The sequence below is a fragment of the Artemia franciscana genome, chromosome 9 (assembly GCF_032884065.1).
Source record: "Artemia franciscana chromosome 9, ASM3288406v1, whole genome shotgun sequence".
In the NCBI taxonomy this organism is placed as follows: Eukaryota; Metazoa; Arthropoda; class Branchiopoda; order Anostraca; family Artemiidae; genus Artemia; species Artemia franciscana.
Window position 1 is genome coordinate 39,803,390 of NC_088871.1, and position 19,279 is coordinate 39,822,668.

General features: G+C 36.3%; 1 protein-coding gene across 1 annotated transcript in view; it reads left to right on the forward strand.

Annotated features, from left to right (window-relative positions):
* The window catches only part of LOC136030822 (orexin/Hypocretin receptor type 1-like), a 165,864-nt gene that overhangs the window by 133,840 nt on the left and 12,745 nt on the right, over positions 1–19,279 (forward strand). The window contains exons 4-7 of the mRNA XM_065709867.1: positions 2,540–2,657; positions 11,298–11,483; positions 13,166–13,349; positions 13,508–13,847. Of these exons, the coding sequence (XP_065565939.1) occupies positions 2,540–2,657; positions 11,298–11,483; positions 13,166–13,349; positions 13,508–13,847 (828 nt within the window). The remainder of the gene's footprint in view (positions 1–2,539; positions 2,658–11,297; positions 11,484–13,165; positions 13,350–13,507; positions 13,848–19,279) is intronic.

Genomic DNA, 19,279 nt, shown 5'->3' on the forward strand with positions numbered 1-19,279 from the left:
ACTACTACTAGTTTTACAATTAGTTCTACTAGTACTACTACTACTGCTACTGTGACTACTATTACAACTATTCCTTAGGGTATGAAGGTGAAACTCTTATGTAATATTGAGGGGGGACGTTGAACTGAATCGCAACACGCCGTCTGTATGCAGGTTGTCAGAAGGGCGTATCAACAATTTCTTAAGAACAATTTGGTGTGTTAAGTTGAAACTTACAGAGCTTGTTGTTGGGGATGTGGAACTAACCAAAAGACAATATTTGCATCCTAATATTACTGCTTCGACTAATACTACTACTACTGCCAAAAGTATTGCTACTGCTATTGCTACTGCTAGCAAACCTAAGGTTAATACTATCGCTACTGCCACTACTATTGCTACTGGCATTACTACTACTACTACTACTACTAATGCTAAGGGTATTAAGGGTATTTAGGTATTGGGAAATATTGAAACAGTGCTTAAAACACACTATGCGCCTACAGATTATCAAGAAGATGTATTAGTAATGCTTCCGGAACGGTTTATGATATTAAGTTGAAACTATCAATGCGTGTTGAGGGAAATGTTGAAGAAAACCAAAGGTGCTATGTGTATACTAATGATACTGCTACTACTACTACAACTATAGCGACTACGCAAGCTAACGGTGTTAAGATGAAGCTTTCATGGAATGTTTAGGCACATATTGAACTAAATAAAAACGAACTATGAGCATGCAAATTTTCAAATAAGTGCACCAGCAATATCTCAGAATCGACTTAGATTATCAAGTTGGAGCTTTTAGGGTATGGTATGGCGGATTTTGAACTAACCAGAAGGTATTATATGTATACTATTAATACAACTACTATGATGGCTGTAACTAATTACACTAAGAGTATTAAGGTGAAACTTTTACGCAACGTTAGGGGGAGTTTCAATGAAATATACAAACTATATGCATGCAGGTTTTTAAAAGGGATATAAGTAATATCATTGTCAGCGCAGTGCAATATCATTGGTGAAAATTTGAAAGAATATAGAGGGAAAATTTGAACTAAATCAAAACTCACTATGTGCATGAAGATGGTGGAAATGGGTATCTCAGGAATGGATTAGGACATTAAGTTGAAACTTTCAGGGAATGCTAAAAGGGGAAGAACAATTTGCCAAAAGGCAGTATTTGCACGCTACAACTACTACTACTACTACTACCACTGCTGCTGCTACTACTACTACTACTACTACTACTACTACTACTACTACTATTACTACTACTACTACTACTACTACTACTACTACTACTACTACTACTACTACTACGACTACTACTACTGCTGCTACTATTACAACTACTACTTTTACTACTACAACTACTACTACTACTACTACTACTACTACTACTACTACTACTACTACTACTACTACTACTACTACTACTTCTTCTTCTACTGCTACTACTGCTACTACTACTACTACTACTACTACTGCTGTTGCTACTACTACTAGTACAATACTACTGCTGCTACTGCTGCTCCTATTACTACTACTAAGTGAAAATTTGAGAGAATATAGAGGGGAAATATGAACCAAATCAAAACACGCTATGTGCATGTAGATTGTCAAAAGGGCGTGTATCAGGAATGGATTAGGGTATTAAGTTGGAATTTTCAAGGAATACTGAAGGGGGAAGATCAATTAACCAAAATGCAACGTTTATACGCCACTACTACTGCTAATCCTATTACTATTACTAGCACTACAGCTACTACCACTGATACTACTACAGCTATTGCTTCTGTAGCAAGCATTACCAAGGTTGAAGATATTGAAGTGAAACTCGGAGGAAATGATGTATTAAGGAAATGATGATGAATTAATAATCTGAGGAATGATGTGAAAGATGAATTAAATTGTAAAATAGTATGTACACACAGATTGTTTAAAGGGTGTTTCAGCAATATCTTTGAATGTTAACATTGATTGGATTGGAAGTTGAAAGTTCTAGTGACCTTTCTAAGAATCAAAAGTGATTGGAGGACAACCAGCCCCTTTCCCACACTCATCAACTCTCCAAACAAGTCCAATCAAAATTTTGAGATAGCTATTTTGTTCAGCATAGTTGAAAAATCTAGTAACTATGTGTTTTGGGAAGCCAACGCCATACTTCCCCCACGGCTCTTATAATCCTTCATAATATTTCATGATTACCAATTTAAAAGTTTATAGTAATTATGATTATCACTAGTAGTTTATGATTGCCTAATCATTATTTCCAAGAAATTTTTTAGTTCTTCTTCTATCTTAGTTAATTTCCATTTTTACAGAAATAAATTAAAAGCGAACAGAAATTAAATAAAAAAGAACATGTTCTCTACACAAAAGTAAAGGGCGAAGCTATGTCTTGAGCGGAGCAGCGAAAAAAAATAACAGGAATAATAATAAACAATGAACTAGGAACTAAAGAAATAAAAAAAAGTATATTCTTTTGCAACTTTGCGACATCCAGTTAATAAAAATAATACAAGCATCTTCTGAATGGTCTCTTATTTTATAGGTATTCAATAAGGCAATCGCAAGAAAGGTAATTTTTGGCATATGGCTGGTCGCTTCTATTATATTTATCCCAATTTTGATAGTAAGAAAAGTCGTCGGACCTACTATCATTAACAAAGGTAAGCTTAGACATCTTATTAGGTTATTCCTTCAATTGAACGCCTGATATAGCTCCTGATAGCCCCAGAGTGTGAAAAATTTACAACAGAGGAAATTCAAGAAGTCTCTACTGCTACTAATAGTATTACTACTACTTTAACAACTCACTGCAGCAACAAGCCACCTGACACCAACACATCTGCGTACGCTCCTCCTCCATCCCAGTCTATTCAAAGCCGCCCTCTTTACACCATCATTCCCTTAAATATTTTCTTACGACATCCTCCTACCCCAACCGAGGACGACCTGATTTTGTTTTTGCCCTAGACGGTCGGCCTACCTAGACAATCTTTGGCACTCCGTAATCCTTCACGCACAAAACGTGCTCTAGCCATCTTAACTTTACTGTCATTATAGCTCTAGAAAGCGGGATTGAACCACGCTTTTCGTAAAGCCTACGATTTGAGCTACGTTCTGTCAGCTGGGTAGTCAAAACCGACCGATGGCAATTTTTCGGGAAAACATTTAGCAAATCTTCTTCAATTTTCGAGCGTCAACGCTTCAGAACCTTACTTGACCGCTGTCGTCACTATGATTTTCAATATTCAAATCTTGGTTCGTAGACTTATCTTCTTATTCTCATTCTTCTTACTCTTCACTCTGGGCCTTGGCTATTCTGCTGTTAACATCTTAACTGAACCCATCTTCTGTACGAATAGTATTACCTAGCTAATTGGCCAAATACTTTATTGGTTGTAACTAGATGGTTATACCTACAAAGTTGTAGCTTTCTGTAGCAGTTACTGTTTTCTTTCGCTGCAAAAAATTTACCCAGGCCAGGATACCATATATCCCTATTTCTACCAACCTGGGCATTCAAATCTCATAAAAACGCTATATTTCTTACTTGAGACCATGTTTATTTGTTCCTGGAGCTGTAAGTAAAATCCATCTGAGTCACTACCATGTCTATCAGTCGGTTCTACAGGGGCATATACTACTATGAATGAAACCCTACCCTTTTTTCTCATGAAATGAACAATTAGCATTACTTTATTAATACCTCCCCAAACCCTTCCTTAATTTCATGTTTCCTTACCCTGGGACATAAGCTTCTGAAACTTCTAATAAGTCCAGCTCAAAGCGTCTGAGTTTGTCAGTCAAAATACCGATACGGTACTTATTGTTTTGCCGTTATAACATTCTAGGTTCCAATTTCCATATGCTCTATATCATTGAAACTATTTTGGCCACAGGAAAAGCAATGGTCCCGAAACTATTGCAGGAAGGGGACTGACACATCTTCTCAAGGCTATACGAAGTGCTTTAGATGGCCTAGGACTGGACAGCAAGAAGCGTCCGGGATCTCCAGTTGAATCGAGGCTTTATGCATCTGTAGGCTCCTCCTAATGACAGAATGGTTTCCCGCAATTGGAAATCAACTAGAGTCAAAATCCTGCACAGACATACTCATGCCTATTACTTCCGACTCATTATATATTTATGTGTACGCATATTATGCTACTACGGGAAGGCAACTCATAATGGATAAATTAGCCAGGAAGAGGTTTTTCAGCCCAAAGAAGTCCACCAAAACAGACCAAATTTGAAAAATGAGTCCATTGCAAATCTAGTGCAAATACTGCGTTGATTACTTGGCTACAATTCCCTCAAGGGATTCATTTAGAGGATAATAGGTTTATTGAAAACAAAGCTAATTATATACTTAATTTAGGTAATACCTAATTTAAGCCACCTTCATTAGAAATTCATTTTACGCTTAGGCAGTATTAAAAAAGAAGGTAATATCTTTAGACTTTGAACGAACTCTATTATTGACCTCTCTCAGAAATATCTAGTGAATGAACAGAAAGTTAATTATTTTGTTTTGTATAAATATATTAGTTTTAATTTTAATATTTTAGTTTTTCTGCTGATGACAATCGCTGTATATATACTTAGTCAAATACTTAGCTACAAGTTGATCTTAAAAAGTTTTTCTGCTGATAAAATAACTTGTCATTTAAAAACAAATACTTTTTTTTTAGTATAATGAACTCTTAGGTAAATATACAGTTATCAAGAAATATTGAAGGATAGTTTAATGTAATTTCTCCCTCCTTCTCTTTCTTTTCTTTGGGGTTGTTTTATATGTAGGGGTTCCGGGCAAGCTTGAAGGACTTTTAATTTACACTTGATTCAAGAAACCAATAAGGCAGTATATTTCACAACCCGTCTCTGGCTCGGGAATCATAGGATCGTTCTAGGTTTGTTTTTAGGCTTCATTTGCTTGCTGGATTCTAATCGGATCGATCTAATCTCATTTTGTATGTATTTTTTGGTGACTTTACTAATTGGCATGTATATCACAAGCTGCACCTATCAAAGAGGTAAAGAGCTTATGGTAGGCGCACTGCTTTGCCTGGTTAAGGAATTTAATACGCAGAAGGCCATTTAGGCAAGGGTATATTCCTCTGAGGAGCCCTGTTGCGAGGTGATCACTTGGGAAGATTTCATTAGATTCGAGGTGTATTAAATAAAGAGTAAAGAACGTACCATGTATTTTCCATCCCGACTACTTCATATGGAAGGGGTGATTGTGCAAACTAGGAAGGAGCTCATTCGAGGGGCTGTTAAGGACAAATATCCAAAGAGAAGGATGGTTTCCATTTACTCTTTAGGAGTTAACCTCTGTTGGGAAATTTTAAAACCAAATATTTGATCAAGCTTTACCTCGGAGAAACCTCAATAAGAGTAATTTGAGCTGCTTGTTTCTTGGATTGTGTTTTCTGGGTTCAATTTTACAAAATATTGGGCTAAAAATCTCTGGCTGCAAGTTTTCGTTGATTATTGTTCCAGATAGAAAAATACACTGATAGCAATTCCCCCAAAGGTTCCTTGGCCTGTATAGTAGGGGTGAGAAATACAAGTGACTTGCTCAGAGAAAAAAAGTCACTTAGGTATAGATAGAAAAGATTATATAGAGTGTTAGACATAAAATTAAATAGATAACGAGAAATTAAACAGATTATAGGCTCCAATCAATTCAGTACGAAAAGGAGAGATACAACTAACTTCTAAAATTCTATTTATTTTTATTTTTGAACAACGTAATAAGTGGCCCACTGAGCTAAAATAGACTGAAGAGGTTGAACCACTTAATTTTTACCTCTCATTTATATTTTAAATTGGCTTTTTTTAAGATTCTTCTTCTTGTTGAGGCACAACATTGAGGTTCCTTTGCGGCGTCCGTTGCTTGCAATCACTTTTGGAGCGATCTATTGGTTTCTCCTCTTGGCTATTCCCAACATTGTGAATTGATAAGGTGATTTGAGAAGGATGTCTGCGAGGGGCATACTTCTATATCAGATATCAATCGTGACGTTTCTCTTGCTCCAGCTAAGGAAGGGCTTAGCTCCTTCGCGGTATATCCACCGAGGAACTCATCATTTTAAAATTTTTACTTTTAAAATATATACAAAACACTTTGCAACACCTGCTAAGAAAGCCCCAAAGGGTTTGTTGGCAGCAGGTGGCAGTCTTCTCTACTCTACATAGTACTACATACAAACATATAAACTACATACATATACATACAAATATACTATTCTTTTGCAAGGAAAAATCTCTTAATTACAACCTTGAAGGATGCCAGACAACTCAAATTTCTTATTTCAATTGGAATAATATCCCACACAAAGGGAAAAAAAAGAAAAAATTTCTTATCGAAATCTTTAGCTTTATTTAGCTGTTTTTTGAGTTCACTTTAAATGAAAAAAAATCATTCTCCCACAAAATTTTGTTTTTTTCGTATACAAAAGTTGCACAGATGTAATCAAAGCCTTTTTTAAAATATAAGATTCTCGTCCGCCTGTAAATTCTTTTGATTTTCCACTTCTTTTTCAATTTATATATCTTGTCCTCAATAGCTCCCCTGTAATAAGCTATTCCCAAAAGGATATGAAAGCCTACTGATAAAAGAGACATAATTTTCTTGGGAAAGAGCTTGATTGTAGGTCAATTAAGTAATTTTATTTGATTTTTTTTCACGGCTTAATTTTGAATTCATCTTTATTTTTTTTAATTGGCTTTATTTGGTATTATGAAAGAGCTGTCAATGAGGAAAAAAAGACTACAAAAAACAGGCCAAGCCAGCAAAATTAATAAAGCGTTGTAAATACCTTAGGACATATCTAGTCCCACTAGGGAGGACTATGATGCATCTGTGAGGATTCAGATTAGTAGTATGGTTAGTAGATTAATAGTATGTATTAGCATGGAAGAACATAAAACACGCATCAAACGGTATGTTCATCATAGCTGGCGAGTTAGTCGAGAGAACCAATAATTTACTAATAAATAGGGTCGAAAGATTTTTCCTGAAGAGCTTGCAAGAGCTCAGTATCAGGAAATTTCATTTCGTTTTGTTTATTTGCTGGTAATTTCATTGAGTAAATGGCCTGAAACAACATTTTCTGACGCAAAGCCACAGAGAATTTTGTCATCTTGGCTCGCCACATCTGCTTCACAAATGAAATAGGAAACTGGAGATAGGACAATGATGATGAGACCTTATACACTTCAATCATCTTATGCTTTTTCTTTAATTTACGACTGATGTTAGGCCTTTATTTTATTTTGGAAGATTCTTAGGCCCCATTACAAAGCTTTAATATTATTGGCAAGGCCTTATCCATGGACGATACCGGGTTTGATCCCCCTCTCCCCTGGAAATATGTCTGATTCGTAAAAAAGTAATTCAAGTGGATATAAAAATTTTTGATGCGTTTTATAAGGTTTTCTTGAAATCCTGCTATTTTTCGCTATATAGTGCATTTCAAAATATACTGAATCTAATAAATAATTGTAGTTTCCCATCTAGTATGCTAAAAGATAGAGGCCTTTTATTAGCATTAAAAATGTCAATATTTTTGGTTGATGGCGATTTGAATCATTTATGATATTTTTTTTTTTTATATCGAGTTACTAATGCTTCTGTTTATCTTGGTTTACACCGTTGTGCTTCACCTTGAGATACTAGGACGTTACTAGTTTTTTTTATTTATTAAATAAAAATTAAAGAGTAAACCTATTTGAATGAATAATACTGGAACGTGATATTTATTACCAAGTTTGCTGGTATAGAAGGATTCGAAAGATCAAAAGATAATAAAAGCTAGAATTGACGGAAAATCAAGCAACGGAATAGTTTGGTATCTCCATGCTGGAGGGTATCTCCAACAGGGAGCCAAATATTGGAGCTGAAACCCGAATTTTCGCCGTTATGTACACAAAACACGAAAAGATGCGCAATTTAAGAAGATTCATTGACCTGACTGACGCTTCCCAAATAATAATGGAAATCAGGAATAATCAGGAAAGCTTCCCAAACAATCAGGAAAGTAATAATGATGAAAATTCTGAAGAGAATTTTGAAAAAATCTGAATGTTTTGAGGTCCTGATGAGCATTGAGAAGTTTTTATTCAATGTTGCCAGTGAATTCAATTTAAACTTGCGAAAGTGTAATAATAGAATAGAATGACAAATAGAATGGCTAATAGAATGACAAAGCCACTAGCATGGTAAGACAAATAGCAGTGCTGCTGCTAGGGTTGAGAATCATTATGCGCTGGTTGACAGCTTTCATTGTAGGAGTCATGCTGCAATCTGAGTAGAATCAGTTTAAAAAATGTTGCGGGTCATAAGAGTTATTCTGTGCAGCGCACAAGAATCATGCTGCAAACCTGGATAGAATACGTCCAAATTTTGTGCAGTGTACAAGAGTTATGTTTGTACAGCGCATAAGAGTTATGCTTCAACTCTGAATAAAATCAATTAAATTTTGTGCAGAGCATAAGGCTTATTTTTTGCAGCACACAAGAGTCATGCGGAAAACCTGAATAAAATCAATTGAAATTTCGCACAGCGCACAAGACCTTGTCCAAGACACAATCTGTCACAAAAAATCATGTACCAATCCAAAAAGTTTCTGAAAAGCGTCTAAGTTTGGATAAAGTGAAAATAGAAAAACTATTCCCCCTCCGATGGGTCATCCCCCCTATGATGAGATTTGTAGACAAGCTTTACAAGGTTGTCCTTGTCATTTCAACTATTGTCCTTGTCAAGGTTGTCCTTGTCATGTCCACTATTGTCCTTGTCAAGGTTGTCCTTGTCCTTGTCAAGGTTGTCCTTGTCAAGGTTGTCCTTGTCCTTGTCAAGGTTGTCCTTGTCAAGGTTGTCCTTGTCCTTGTCAAGGTTGTCCTTGTCAAGGTTGTCCTTGTCCTTGTCAAGGTTGTCCTTGTCCTTGTCAAGGTTGTAGCATTTCCTTCATTTTGTAGTACAGTGGCTCTCCTTTATTTGAATCGTAAATTTCTACTTTGTTCTTTAAGATTCAACAATGCCTAACGCTTCCTTCCCTCCCTTCCCCTCCAATTAACATACTTGACCGTAATTGTTACAGTTTCTTTTACGATAATTTTAACATAAATTGATTTTGATTTTTTTGGACGTACGTTTTGTCTTACCCCATCTAGTTATGTTGTAAATCTGATTTATTCTGTGAAATCATTATATCAATGCAATCAACAATCCTATGTAATCATGGCTATGTCCGTGGACTCTCAGCTCGAAGACTTTCGTGTGACGCTAAGCAACAGGTGCCTGAAGCCTATCCTACCAACATAATCTTTCTCAAAATTACATAAAAAAAACTAGTTTTTTTAACTGAAAGTAAGGAGCGACATTAAAACTCAAAACGAACAGAAATTACTCCGTATATGAAATGGGTTGGTCTTAGGTCTTAGTCAAAGGTCTTAGGGTTAATATTAATTACATAAATAAAACTAGTTTTTTTAACTGAAAGTAAGGAGTGACATTAAAACTTAAAATAAACAGAAATTACTCCATATATGAAATGGGTTGTCCCCTCTGCAATCCCTCGCTCTTTATGCTAAAGCTTTTAATTGTTTTAAAAAGCAGAACTGTGGCAAAGAGTCAAACTTTAGCGTAAAGAGCGAGGGATTGCGGAGGGGACAACCCATTTCATATACGGAGTAATTTCTGTTTGTTTTAAGTTTTAATGTCGCTCCTTACTTTCAGTTAAGAAAACTAGTTTTATTTATGTAATTTCTGAACGTTTTTGAATTAATGCATGTTTGATTTTGGCTCTCCACACATAAATTATTAAAATGAAATTTGTATATTAATTCCTTTTTTGGCTAAATGGCTTTCTCTTAGTTTTGATCAGACGATTTTGAGAAATAAGGGATGGGGAAGGAGGCCTAGTTGCCATGCAATTTTTCGGTTATATAAAAAGGCAACTATAAATTTTAATTTTTAACGAATTTTTTTATTAGTAAAAAATATACGTAACTTAAGAATTAACTTACGTAACAAACTTTTATATTCTTTAATTTTTATTATGTATATGAGGGGGTTTGTACCCTCGTTAATACCTTGTTCTTTACACTAAATCGTAAGTTTTGTCCCAATTCTTTAAGAATTACCCCTGAATCAGAAAGGCCGTAGAATAAATATTTAAAAATACTAAAAATACTATAGCATTAAGAGCGAGGTATTTATCTCCTCCTAAATACCTCGCTCTTTATGCTAAAGTATTTTTAGAACCCCTCATATGCGTAATAATCTCTGTTCGTTTTAAGTTTCAATGCTACTCTTTACTTTCAATTGAAAAAAATTTTCCATGTTTATTTTTTCATTGTTTTTATAGTAATTTTAGAAAATCCTGTGCCCTTTTCATTGAATTTCTGTTCCCCCATGACATATTTCTCCTAGGAAAGATCCTCCCACATAGCCCCCTCCCCTCAACCCCAAAACAAAAAAAACCAAAAAAAGGGCACTAGAACTATTCATTTCCGTTAGAATGAGCCCTCTTGCGACATTCTAGGACCATTGTCGTTACGATGACCCCTGGAAAAAAAACAACAAAAAAACAAATAAACACGCACCCGTGATTTGTCTTCTGGCAAAAAATACGAAATTCCACATTTTTGTAGATAGGAGCTTGAAAATTTTGCTATAGGGTTCTCCGATACGCCGAATGTGATGGTGTGATTTTCGTTAAGAATCTGTGACTTTTAAGGGGTGTTTTCCCCTATTTTCTAAAATAAGGCAAATTTTTTCAGGCTCGTAACTTTTGATGACAAAGACTAAATTTGATGAAACTTATATATTTAAAATCAGCATGAAAATCTGATTCTTTTGATGTATATTTTAGCATCAAAATTCCGTTTTTTAGAGTTTCGTTTACTATTGAGCCGGGACGCTCCTTACTACAGTTCGTTACCACGAACTGTTTTATAGAGTGAGCAGGCTCCATTGGAATTATGATGGGTGTAAGCGTAATTAGAGTTATTGATTCTTATTGACACGACCTTTTTCCTTCATTCAAATTGTAAATGAAATCGATTGAAATTTCCTGAGAGCCCTCTCTCCCTTCCCTTTTCTTTTATTTTTTTGGCTGCGCTGCCGAATTTTACACTAATTGTACTGAAAAATAGCAAATTTCATGTGAAGTCAATTTTCTTATCCAGCTTCATGTGTCTTTCCCAATTTTTCTTTTTGACCACGCTTTTAACGGTTAAATGGATTTGTCCATTTAATGGATTTGTCCACCTTTTTTGACTGATTTTTTTTCCAGGTGGAAAATTCGTCTTTTCAGACATAAACGTCGCTTATTGTATCGAAAAATGGCCAGCTTACATGAGTCAGCAAGGATATGGAATTGGTCTCTTTTTTATAATCTATTTGATTCCTACCCTCTGTGTACTTGTTTTGTATACATCAACAGGCTGTAAACTTTTTTATTCAGGATCACTAAAAGAAGGTTAGTTTTATTGCCCTTTTATACTGAAAACCCATACACACAGAGAAACCGAGAGTTCACTTCGAAAAATCTAGTGACTAAAAACTTCCACTCTTTTTACAGTCTGAATTCACACATAAGAACTAAGCAGGTGGAAATTAACGTTTCATTTTTTTTTCCTGGCTTAAAAGTATATGTGTGACCACAGGAGAACCAATGAGATTTTAATCAGGCGGGGTTTCCTGTTCTGGAGTGTGCTTTAGGAATAATTTGATTGTTGGCCTTAGACAGATTGGTGCTACGGTGAGTTAGTAGTAGTAGTATATCTTGAAAGGTATTCGGGCAATAAAATACTTGCAGCCAAAAATTTACTGCATTTGCTGCGCTCTAATTTCAGCGTAAAGAACAGGGAATCGGCAATTCCCTACATATGCTGGATAATTTATGTTTATTTTAAGCTTCGTCGCTGCTGTTCAATTTAAATGAAAGATTTTTCTTTTTATGAAATTTTTCATGTTAACTGCCAAATACTTCTGCACATTGTTTTGGAAAATCTAAATGTAAAACTGTACTTTTGAGAATTCAGCCTTTCGCCTCCGTAACACCAGAAGGATCTACTGAGCCCTCTGTAGTAGTTGGTTTGCAGCTTTTACACTTCTGATAAACTAATAAAGCCTAAAATGAACAAACTTAGTTAATTGAAACTTAAAAATAGCTGTCTACAATAAACTTTAATTTTCATTCACTGCATATATTTTTTGAAAAAAAAACTTTTTCGCCCCAAAAAACTAAGAAAGCTATCAACAGCTCCGAAATTCTTTCACCTTTTACATACTTTTGGTCTTCTAGGGTTTAAATGGAAAGAAGAGCTGGATCCCCCTCATAGTAACCCAGGATACCAATTTGCATAACTTTGGATGTGTTTAGGTGATACACTAGCCGTATATAAGAATATTTAGCTTTCTATTTTTACAGGGATAGATACTAGTACCGAATATTCTAGTAATTTTAATAATCTGGTAACTTCTAAGATTAGTATTGTATTCTCAAATAATTAGCTGCACCGTTATTTGATGGGAGCATTTTCTTCATAGAAATTTCGTTTCAAATAAAACTTTTAGCTCAAAAACCGTTTATTTACATATGTTTACAATCTTTGTCAAATTTGGCTGACTATAACTTGTGTCGTGCAAAAGAAATCCCATGAAGTTTGTAGAAAATTACTTATTTCTTGCGACCACTGAAGAGTATGTGTTCCTTCCTCAATCAAAACTTCGGTCTCACCTCCCCTCCTTAAAAACCAACTTTCTGAGCAGCCCTTGATTCTAAGTTGCATATTTTTTTTCAGGTAACGATTTGAGAATAGATAGGGACAGCAGATTGCTGCAAACAAGAAGACGTGCAGCTCGGACGCTCATGATTCTTGCAGCTGTTTTTTCTCTGTGCTGGCTGCCCTATAGTCTTGTTAATATGATTCTAGATTTACCTAGTTTCGATGACTTTACTATTGTATATATACAGCAGTTTTAAGTCTTGCGTCATGCAAAAGAAATCCCATGAAGTTTGTAGAAAATTACTCATTTCTTGCGACCACTGAAGAGTATGTGTTCCTTCCTCAATCAAAACTACGGTCTCACCTCCCCTCCTTAAAAACCAACTTTCTGAGCAGCCCTTGATTCTAAGTTTCATATTTTTTTTTTCAGGTAACGATTTGGGATTAGATAGGGACAGCAGATTGCTGCGAACAAGAAGACGTGCAGCTCGGACGCTCATGATTCTTGCAGCTGTTTTTTCTCTTTGCTGGCTGCCCTATAGTCTTGTTAATATGATACTAGATTCACCTAGTTTCGATGACTTTACTAAAATGTCGATTGTATATATACAGCAGTTTTAAGTCTTGCGTCATGCAAAAGAAATCCCATGAAGTTTGTAGAAAATTACTCATTTCTTGCGACCACTGAAGAGTATGTGTTCCTTCCTCAATCAAAACTACGGTCTCACCTCCCCTCCTTAAAAACCAACTTTCTGAGCAGCCCTTGATTCTAAGTTGCTTATTTTTTTTCAGGTAACGATTTGGGATTAGATAGGGACAGCAGATTGCTGCGAACAAGAAGACGTGCAGCTCGGACGCTCATGATTCTTGCAGCTGTTTTTTCTCTGTGCTGGCTGCCCTATAGTCTTGTTAATATGATACTAGATTCACCTAGTTTCGATGACTTTACTAAAATGTCGATTGTATATATACAGCAGTTTTTTGTGTGGTTTGGGCATGTCAACTCTGCAGCAAACCCGGTACTTTATAGCTTCTTAAGCGTCCATTTCCGATCTTCATTGATCAAACTTATTAAGAGGTCCAAGAGCTGTGGCGAGCCGAAAATTTGGAGGGTAAGCAAAATAATGCATTTACATCCTCTTTTTGCAAGATCCTCAGGTAATAATGCAATCTAGGCATACACTTGGGATATAGTTGTGACGCTTTTTTTCATGATAGTATTTGTTTCGAAAAATTCAACTGTTATGCTAATGCTAGGCAGTATCCAGGGGGACGGGTTCAGTATTTGATCCCACCTACCCCGAGCTTTTTGTCCGACTCGTAAAAATATGACAAAAAATACATACAAACAATTTTTTGATGCGTTTTTCAAGTTTTTTCTAAAATCCCCGGAAAAATACCCCCCGTCCCAAACGAAAATCCTGGATGCACCCTTGTGCTAATACATGTGCAGCTTTAATGAATCCCTGATCTTGAGTTAACTGCTTGACAAAAGTTGGGCTTCATACAAAGGCTGGTAGTGTGGTATCACCGAATTTAGCAAAGGCCTTATCCCTTCGAATCCCGGTACTGACACTTTTTTAAGCTATTGGATACTAGGCTATTTTCTATGAAGATTTATTTCTTCGCGGTATTTTGTTTCAATATTCTTCTTCGAGATGTTTCTTCAATTGGTTTTCTTCGATATGTTTTTTTTTTCAAATTTTTCTTCAAGATGTTTTTTTTAAGATTTTTTCTTTGAGTTGTTTTTTCTTCAAGATTTTTTCTTCGACGTGTTTTTTTCTCATGATTTTTTGTTCAAGACTTGTTTCTTCAGGGCATTTTTAAGACGCATAGGTGTTATTGTTTATTTGGTCTATTTTAATTTAATTTATTTATATATCTCCCACACGATTCATAAATTAAATACGGTGGAGCACGATTAAATAAAACACAAAGAGAAAAACAAATACACACACAAAATCGACAAGAGAAACGGATAAGATGGTGGTGAGGGGATAGGCATGCAGAAGCTGTACTGGAGAGTTTTCTGTGTAGAATCTCCAATTTTAAAGTTATATCAGGAACTGAGAATTCCCTAACAAGAATCCGTGTTTTTGTCCAAGGTGGAAGATACAGGAAATTTTATAAAATTTGAAATAGGTTATCCGGATTCTTTTTAAATTACTTTTCTTAAGAATAGGGAAAAGACCTGAAGCATAAAGGACAGAATGATCACATAAATTAGAATTTAACCAGCGCACGTCTATTGTACTTCCCACGAGTTTGCAACAATCTTTGCATAGCCAATCCGGATCTACTTATATCACAAACAGTACGCTGACGTAAGCTCGAAAGAATGTTAGTGATAGAGATACCAAGCCAACAAATACAATCAACAAGAAGGATAGTGAAGTTATTACAGTGAAAGGGAGTAGCAGCAGTACAATTATAGGGAAGAAACGCGAATTTATCTATACTAAGTGAAAGGTCAATATCAGAAAAAGTATCAGAAACTATAGAGACCATTTGGGAAAGACCCTTTTTGGAACGGCTAATCGGAAGCCAGTCGTCAGCATACGCAAGATAAGAAACATCCGCAAGACCAAAAAAGCATGTACCTGAAATCTTAGCCAGCACGCTCGAAATACAAATCTTAAAAAGTGTAGGGGACAGAACACCTCCCTGCCTAACTCCTCATCGTACCCTTATAATAGTATCTGGTGTAAATCTTGATTGAAGAAAATAATTTGAAGACCAATACCTAAGAACATTATAACAGAGAGATTGACCCAATAATTATACAGAGAAAAAAGGAGCTGATTATGGACCACATTATAAAATGCTTTCGAAAGATCCAAAGCACAAATGTAAAGACCATTTCCCTTTGAAGAATTATCAACCAGTAAAGAAGACAGAATCTTATGCGCATGTTAATGTTAAAAAAAAAAACCTTGCCAATGTTACAAGAAACAGTAATAGGTTGATAGCAGGAACAATCAGTCGGTGCCTCTCCCCTTTCAAAATTAACACAACAGTGCCACACAGAAAACTCTTGCGTGCGCTTGAAGTACATAGACAAATTTGAAAAAGAAGCTGAAGTTAGGATATAAAGAGGGCGTAATCAATCGGCATATGTATCTTAGAAATACCATCCTTATCTATTGAATCAGACTTTAAACTTTTTACAGCATTAATTTGGGAAGAAAAAGATATAGTCATTATATGGCGTTGCGATAGCGTTGTACTAAAGAGGAGGGGGGGGGGGTAAGAAGCCGAGTATAGACAGAATGCAATGAATAGCTGATCACCGGAAAATCGAAGAATAATGTTTATACCAAGCTGAAGGTGGAAGGCAGCTACTTGTCATAGTATAATCATTTAATTTGTCAGAATTGATCACTTTTCGACAATCTTTACTACTCACAAGGGAATCCATAAAATATTGATCAGGTTGGCAGCTTCACTTACCTTGGTAGTATTATTAGTTAAAGATGGTGGGAGCAGTGAAGATGTTAAAAGTAGAATAGCTAAGACTCGGGGTGTTTTTTCACAGTTAAAAAAAGTTTGGAAGAATAGAAATATAAGTCTGCAAACCAAGATTAGAATATTGGAAGCTACAATGATGACAGTGGTGAAATATGGCTCTGAAGCATGGGCGCTCCGAAAAGCAGATGAAAATTTAGTAGATATTTTCCAGAGAAATTGCCTACTGATTGTTCTTGGTACCCGGCTGAATGACCGTACTTCAAGCAGTAGGTTGTACGAAAAACGTGGTTGAATCCCGCTTTCTAGGGCTATAATGAAAGAAAGGTTGAGATGGCTAGGCCACGTTCTGCGGATGAAGGATGACAGATTGCCAAAATTTGTCCTTTTTGGGCAACCGTCTGGGGCTACGCGGAAAGCAGGTCGTCCTTGTATGGGTTGGGAGGATGTCATAAATAAAGATTTAAAGGAAATGGGAACTTCCTTGAAGGGTGTAAAAAGGGAGGCCTTGAATAGATTAGGTTGGAGGAGTCGCGAGCGTAGCTGTGTTGGCCTCAGGTGGCTTGGTGCTGCAGTGAGTTATTAGTAGTAGTAGTAGTAGTTAGATATCAGCCACACACCTGAAAATTGGCCGACCACATTCATTCTATATCTGGAGCCATTGTTTCGCTTCATTTTTTATCGACTTTAAACAAGCGTCCATTGACCAGATAGGTTTTTTTTTTATCAATAAGTTGCCGAAGTATGGCATCTTCTTCTGCCTTTTTCATACACATGACAATTTGGTTGTAACAGTAGTCGATATCGCCTTTACCATTAGTAGGTACCTGGCACTGAAGAAGATGATGTGGAACACGTATGATAGAAAGAAGGTCTGTCAAATTAGAGATGTAGTGCGGTATATTTGCTTAGCTCCAGTTGTTTTTTCAAACCAGTTCGATTATTCTTGCGAGCAGTTGGTTCTTGATGGATCAATACCCATTGTAAATGTCGCTGAAATTGGCATGTGGTCAGTATCTTCCTCGTTAAAATGAACAGTAGCAGAAGAAGAGATAATACCAGGCTAGTAAATAATATCATCCATATCACTTATAATCCCAGAGTGATGAATATATGAAAATTTGTCAGATTTGGGCACAAATTAGTACGATGGAAAACGCTCAAAAAGCAAACAACTTTTAACAGAAGATAGATTAATATCTATATTAAGGTCACCCGTTTATTATATATTATAGAGAGTATGACGCTACCTGATTCACAAGATTCTTCAGCAGAGCACAATCCTTTTTGAAATTAGTCAACAGTCCGATCGAGTATCATTTATATGGGAGATAAGAGTTTATAAATACGATACTGCCAACATGCACAGCCAAAAAAAATTTCGTCGGAGTAGAAGAGTACTGCGGAGGGTAGATGGATGTCCCGTTTAAAGACACAGGCCAGTCCACCGGAAGGGTGACCCCAGTAACTTCTGGCAGATTCAGTAACACAGTATGATGCTGACTTTGACGCAAAAAATTCAAACTTGAAGCAGTGACAAGATGCTCCTGGAGTTATGCCAAATCGTAGGAACGGTACAACTTGTCAATAATAAAATCCATATCTTTGTTGCCGTTTACATTAAACAAAATAACTGAAACTGATGCACTCACGGTTGAAGGGTGGAGTTGCGCTTTATCCGACCTTTAATAACAGGGCAGGAAAAGCTATGGGAAGGGTGTTTCTGGCTGCAGTTTGCAAAGTTGGGATCTGCAATGCATGGTTCATCTTTTGTTGATATGTGCGGCCCCCTAGAGGACCCTTGGAGAGGAGTTCTGCAGATGGTCTAGCGATCGGCATTTAAAATAGCATTTGGGTAGGTCCTTAAACTCTTAAACAGGAAAAATTTCATAACCCACCCTGAGGCCAGGCTTGAAGAACGTAGATTGAGCAAAAGAATCCAAAAATTCGAGTTTCACAGACTTAGATTGGCCCAATCTTTGAGCATCCTTGATACCGTGTTGGCTCCTGAGTACCGTAATATCAACATTGATATAAATATTACGTGATATACCGAAAAACCGCTTGGAAACCACTTTTGTTATAGTACCAGATATTACATTCTGGATTGACGAGCAGAAGTCCTCCGTAGCAGACTTTTCCATATTGATATACCACCTGTCATTGATGGGCTTTATGCTATGTAGTAGTTCATGTCCAGTAATCTGGTCTATAGCAGCTTTTCACTTAAGAGGGTCAGATAAGGCGTCAGGCACCTTTGAGAAGATAACGGTTGCATGAGAATTTACCACTGAAGCCGGCTTAGGTAATTGTGCGAAGCTCAATCCATAATTATCAAGTTTTGAAGACCTTCCCAAAACAACTTGATTGAGCTGGTTAAATTTTTAAAATAGAGAGGCGTAGGTAGTGGCAGGGAGGCAGGGTACTTCCGTAGGGTGCTTTATGACGAAAATTGGAACATCAGTGTCAGTCTCGTCAAGACATTTCAATGGAGTAATTATGTAGCTGAAATGACTAAACAGTGCAATATTTCCCTTCCGAGTAGATCAATCTTCATGACCCGGACATAGCTGCCACAATAACGTCTTTGCAAACTTGACCAAATTAGTGTCAAAAATTCCATTCCGTGCCTTTCAATCACGTCATCCTCTGCGCCCATTAGCAAATTTTTCTCTACAAAATTTTGAAAAAATTTTTTCTCTACAAAATCTCTAACAAGAGATTTTTCTCTATCAATATTAAAAAAGTAGTGATTGTCATCACTACTGGTAACAGGAATCATGCCTGAAACAGGCCAAATTTGTATACCAATTACCGAGAGAAGTGTGGGTCTCTGCTACCTATTCCACGCAGTTTAAGGAAGACACCACTCCCGGTAGGTACTACGGCCCTTGCGACAGAAACCTCCCCTCTTCTGCTTGCTTGTTGGTAAACTAAACCATTCAAATGATTCAAGAATAATAACTCAATAATTCTTTTCTATAGTTCTTATTCACAAATAGTTCTTTTGATAATCCTCTTATGTAGGTCAGGGCTACACGTCACTATTATCCTTAACCAATTAATGCGAAACTTTGAA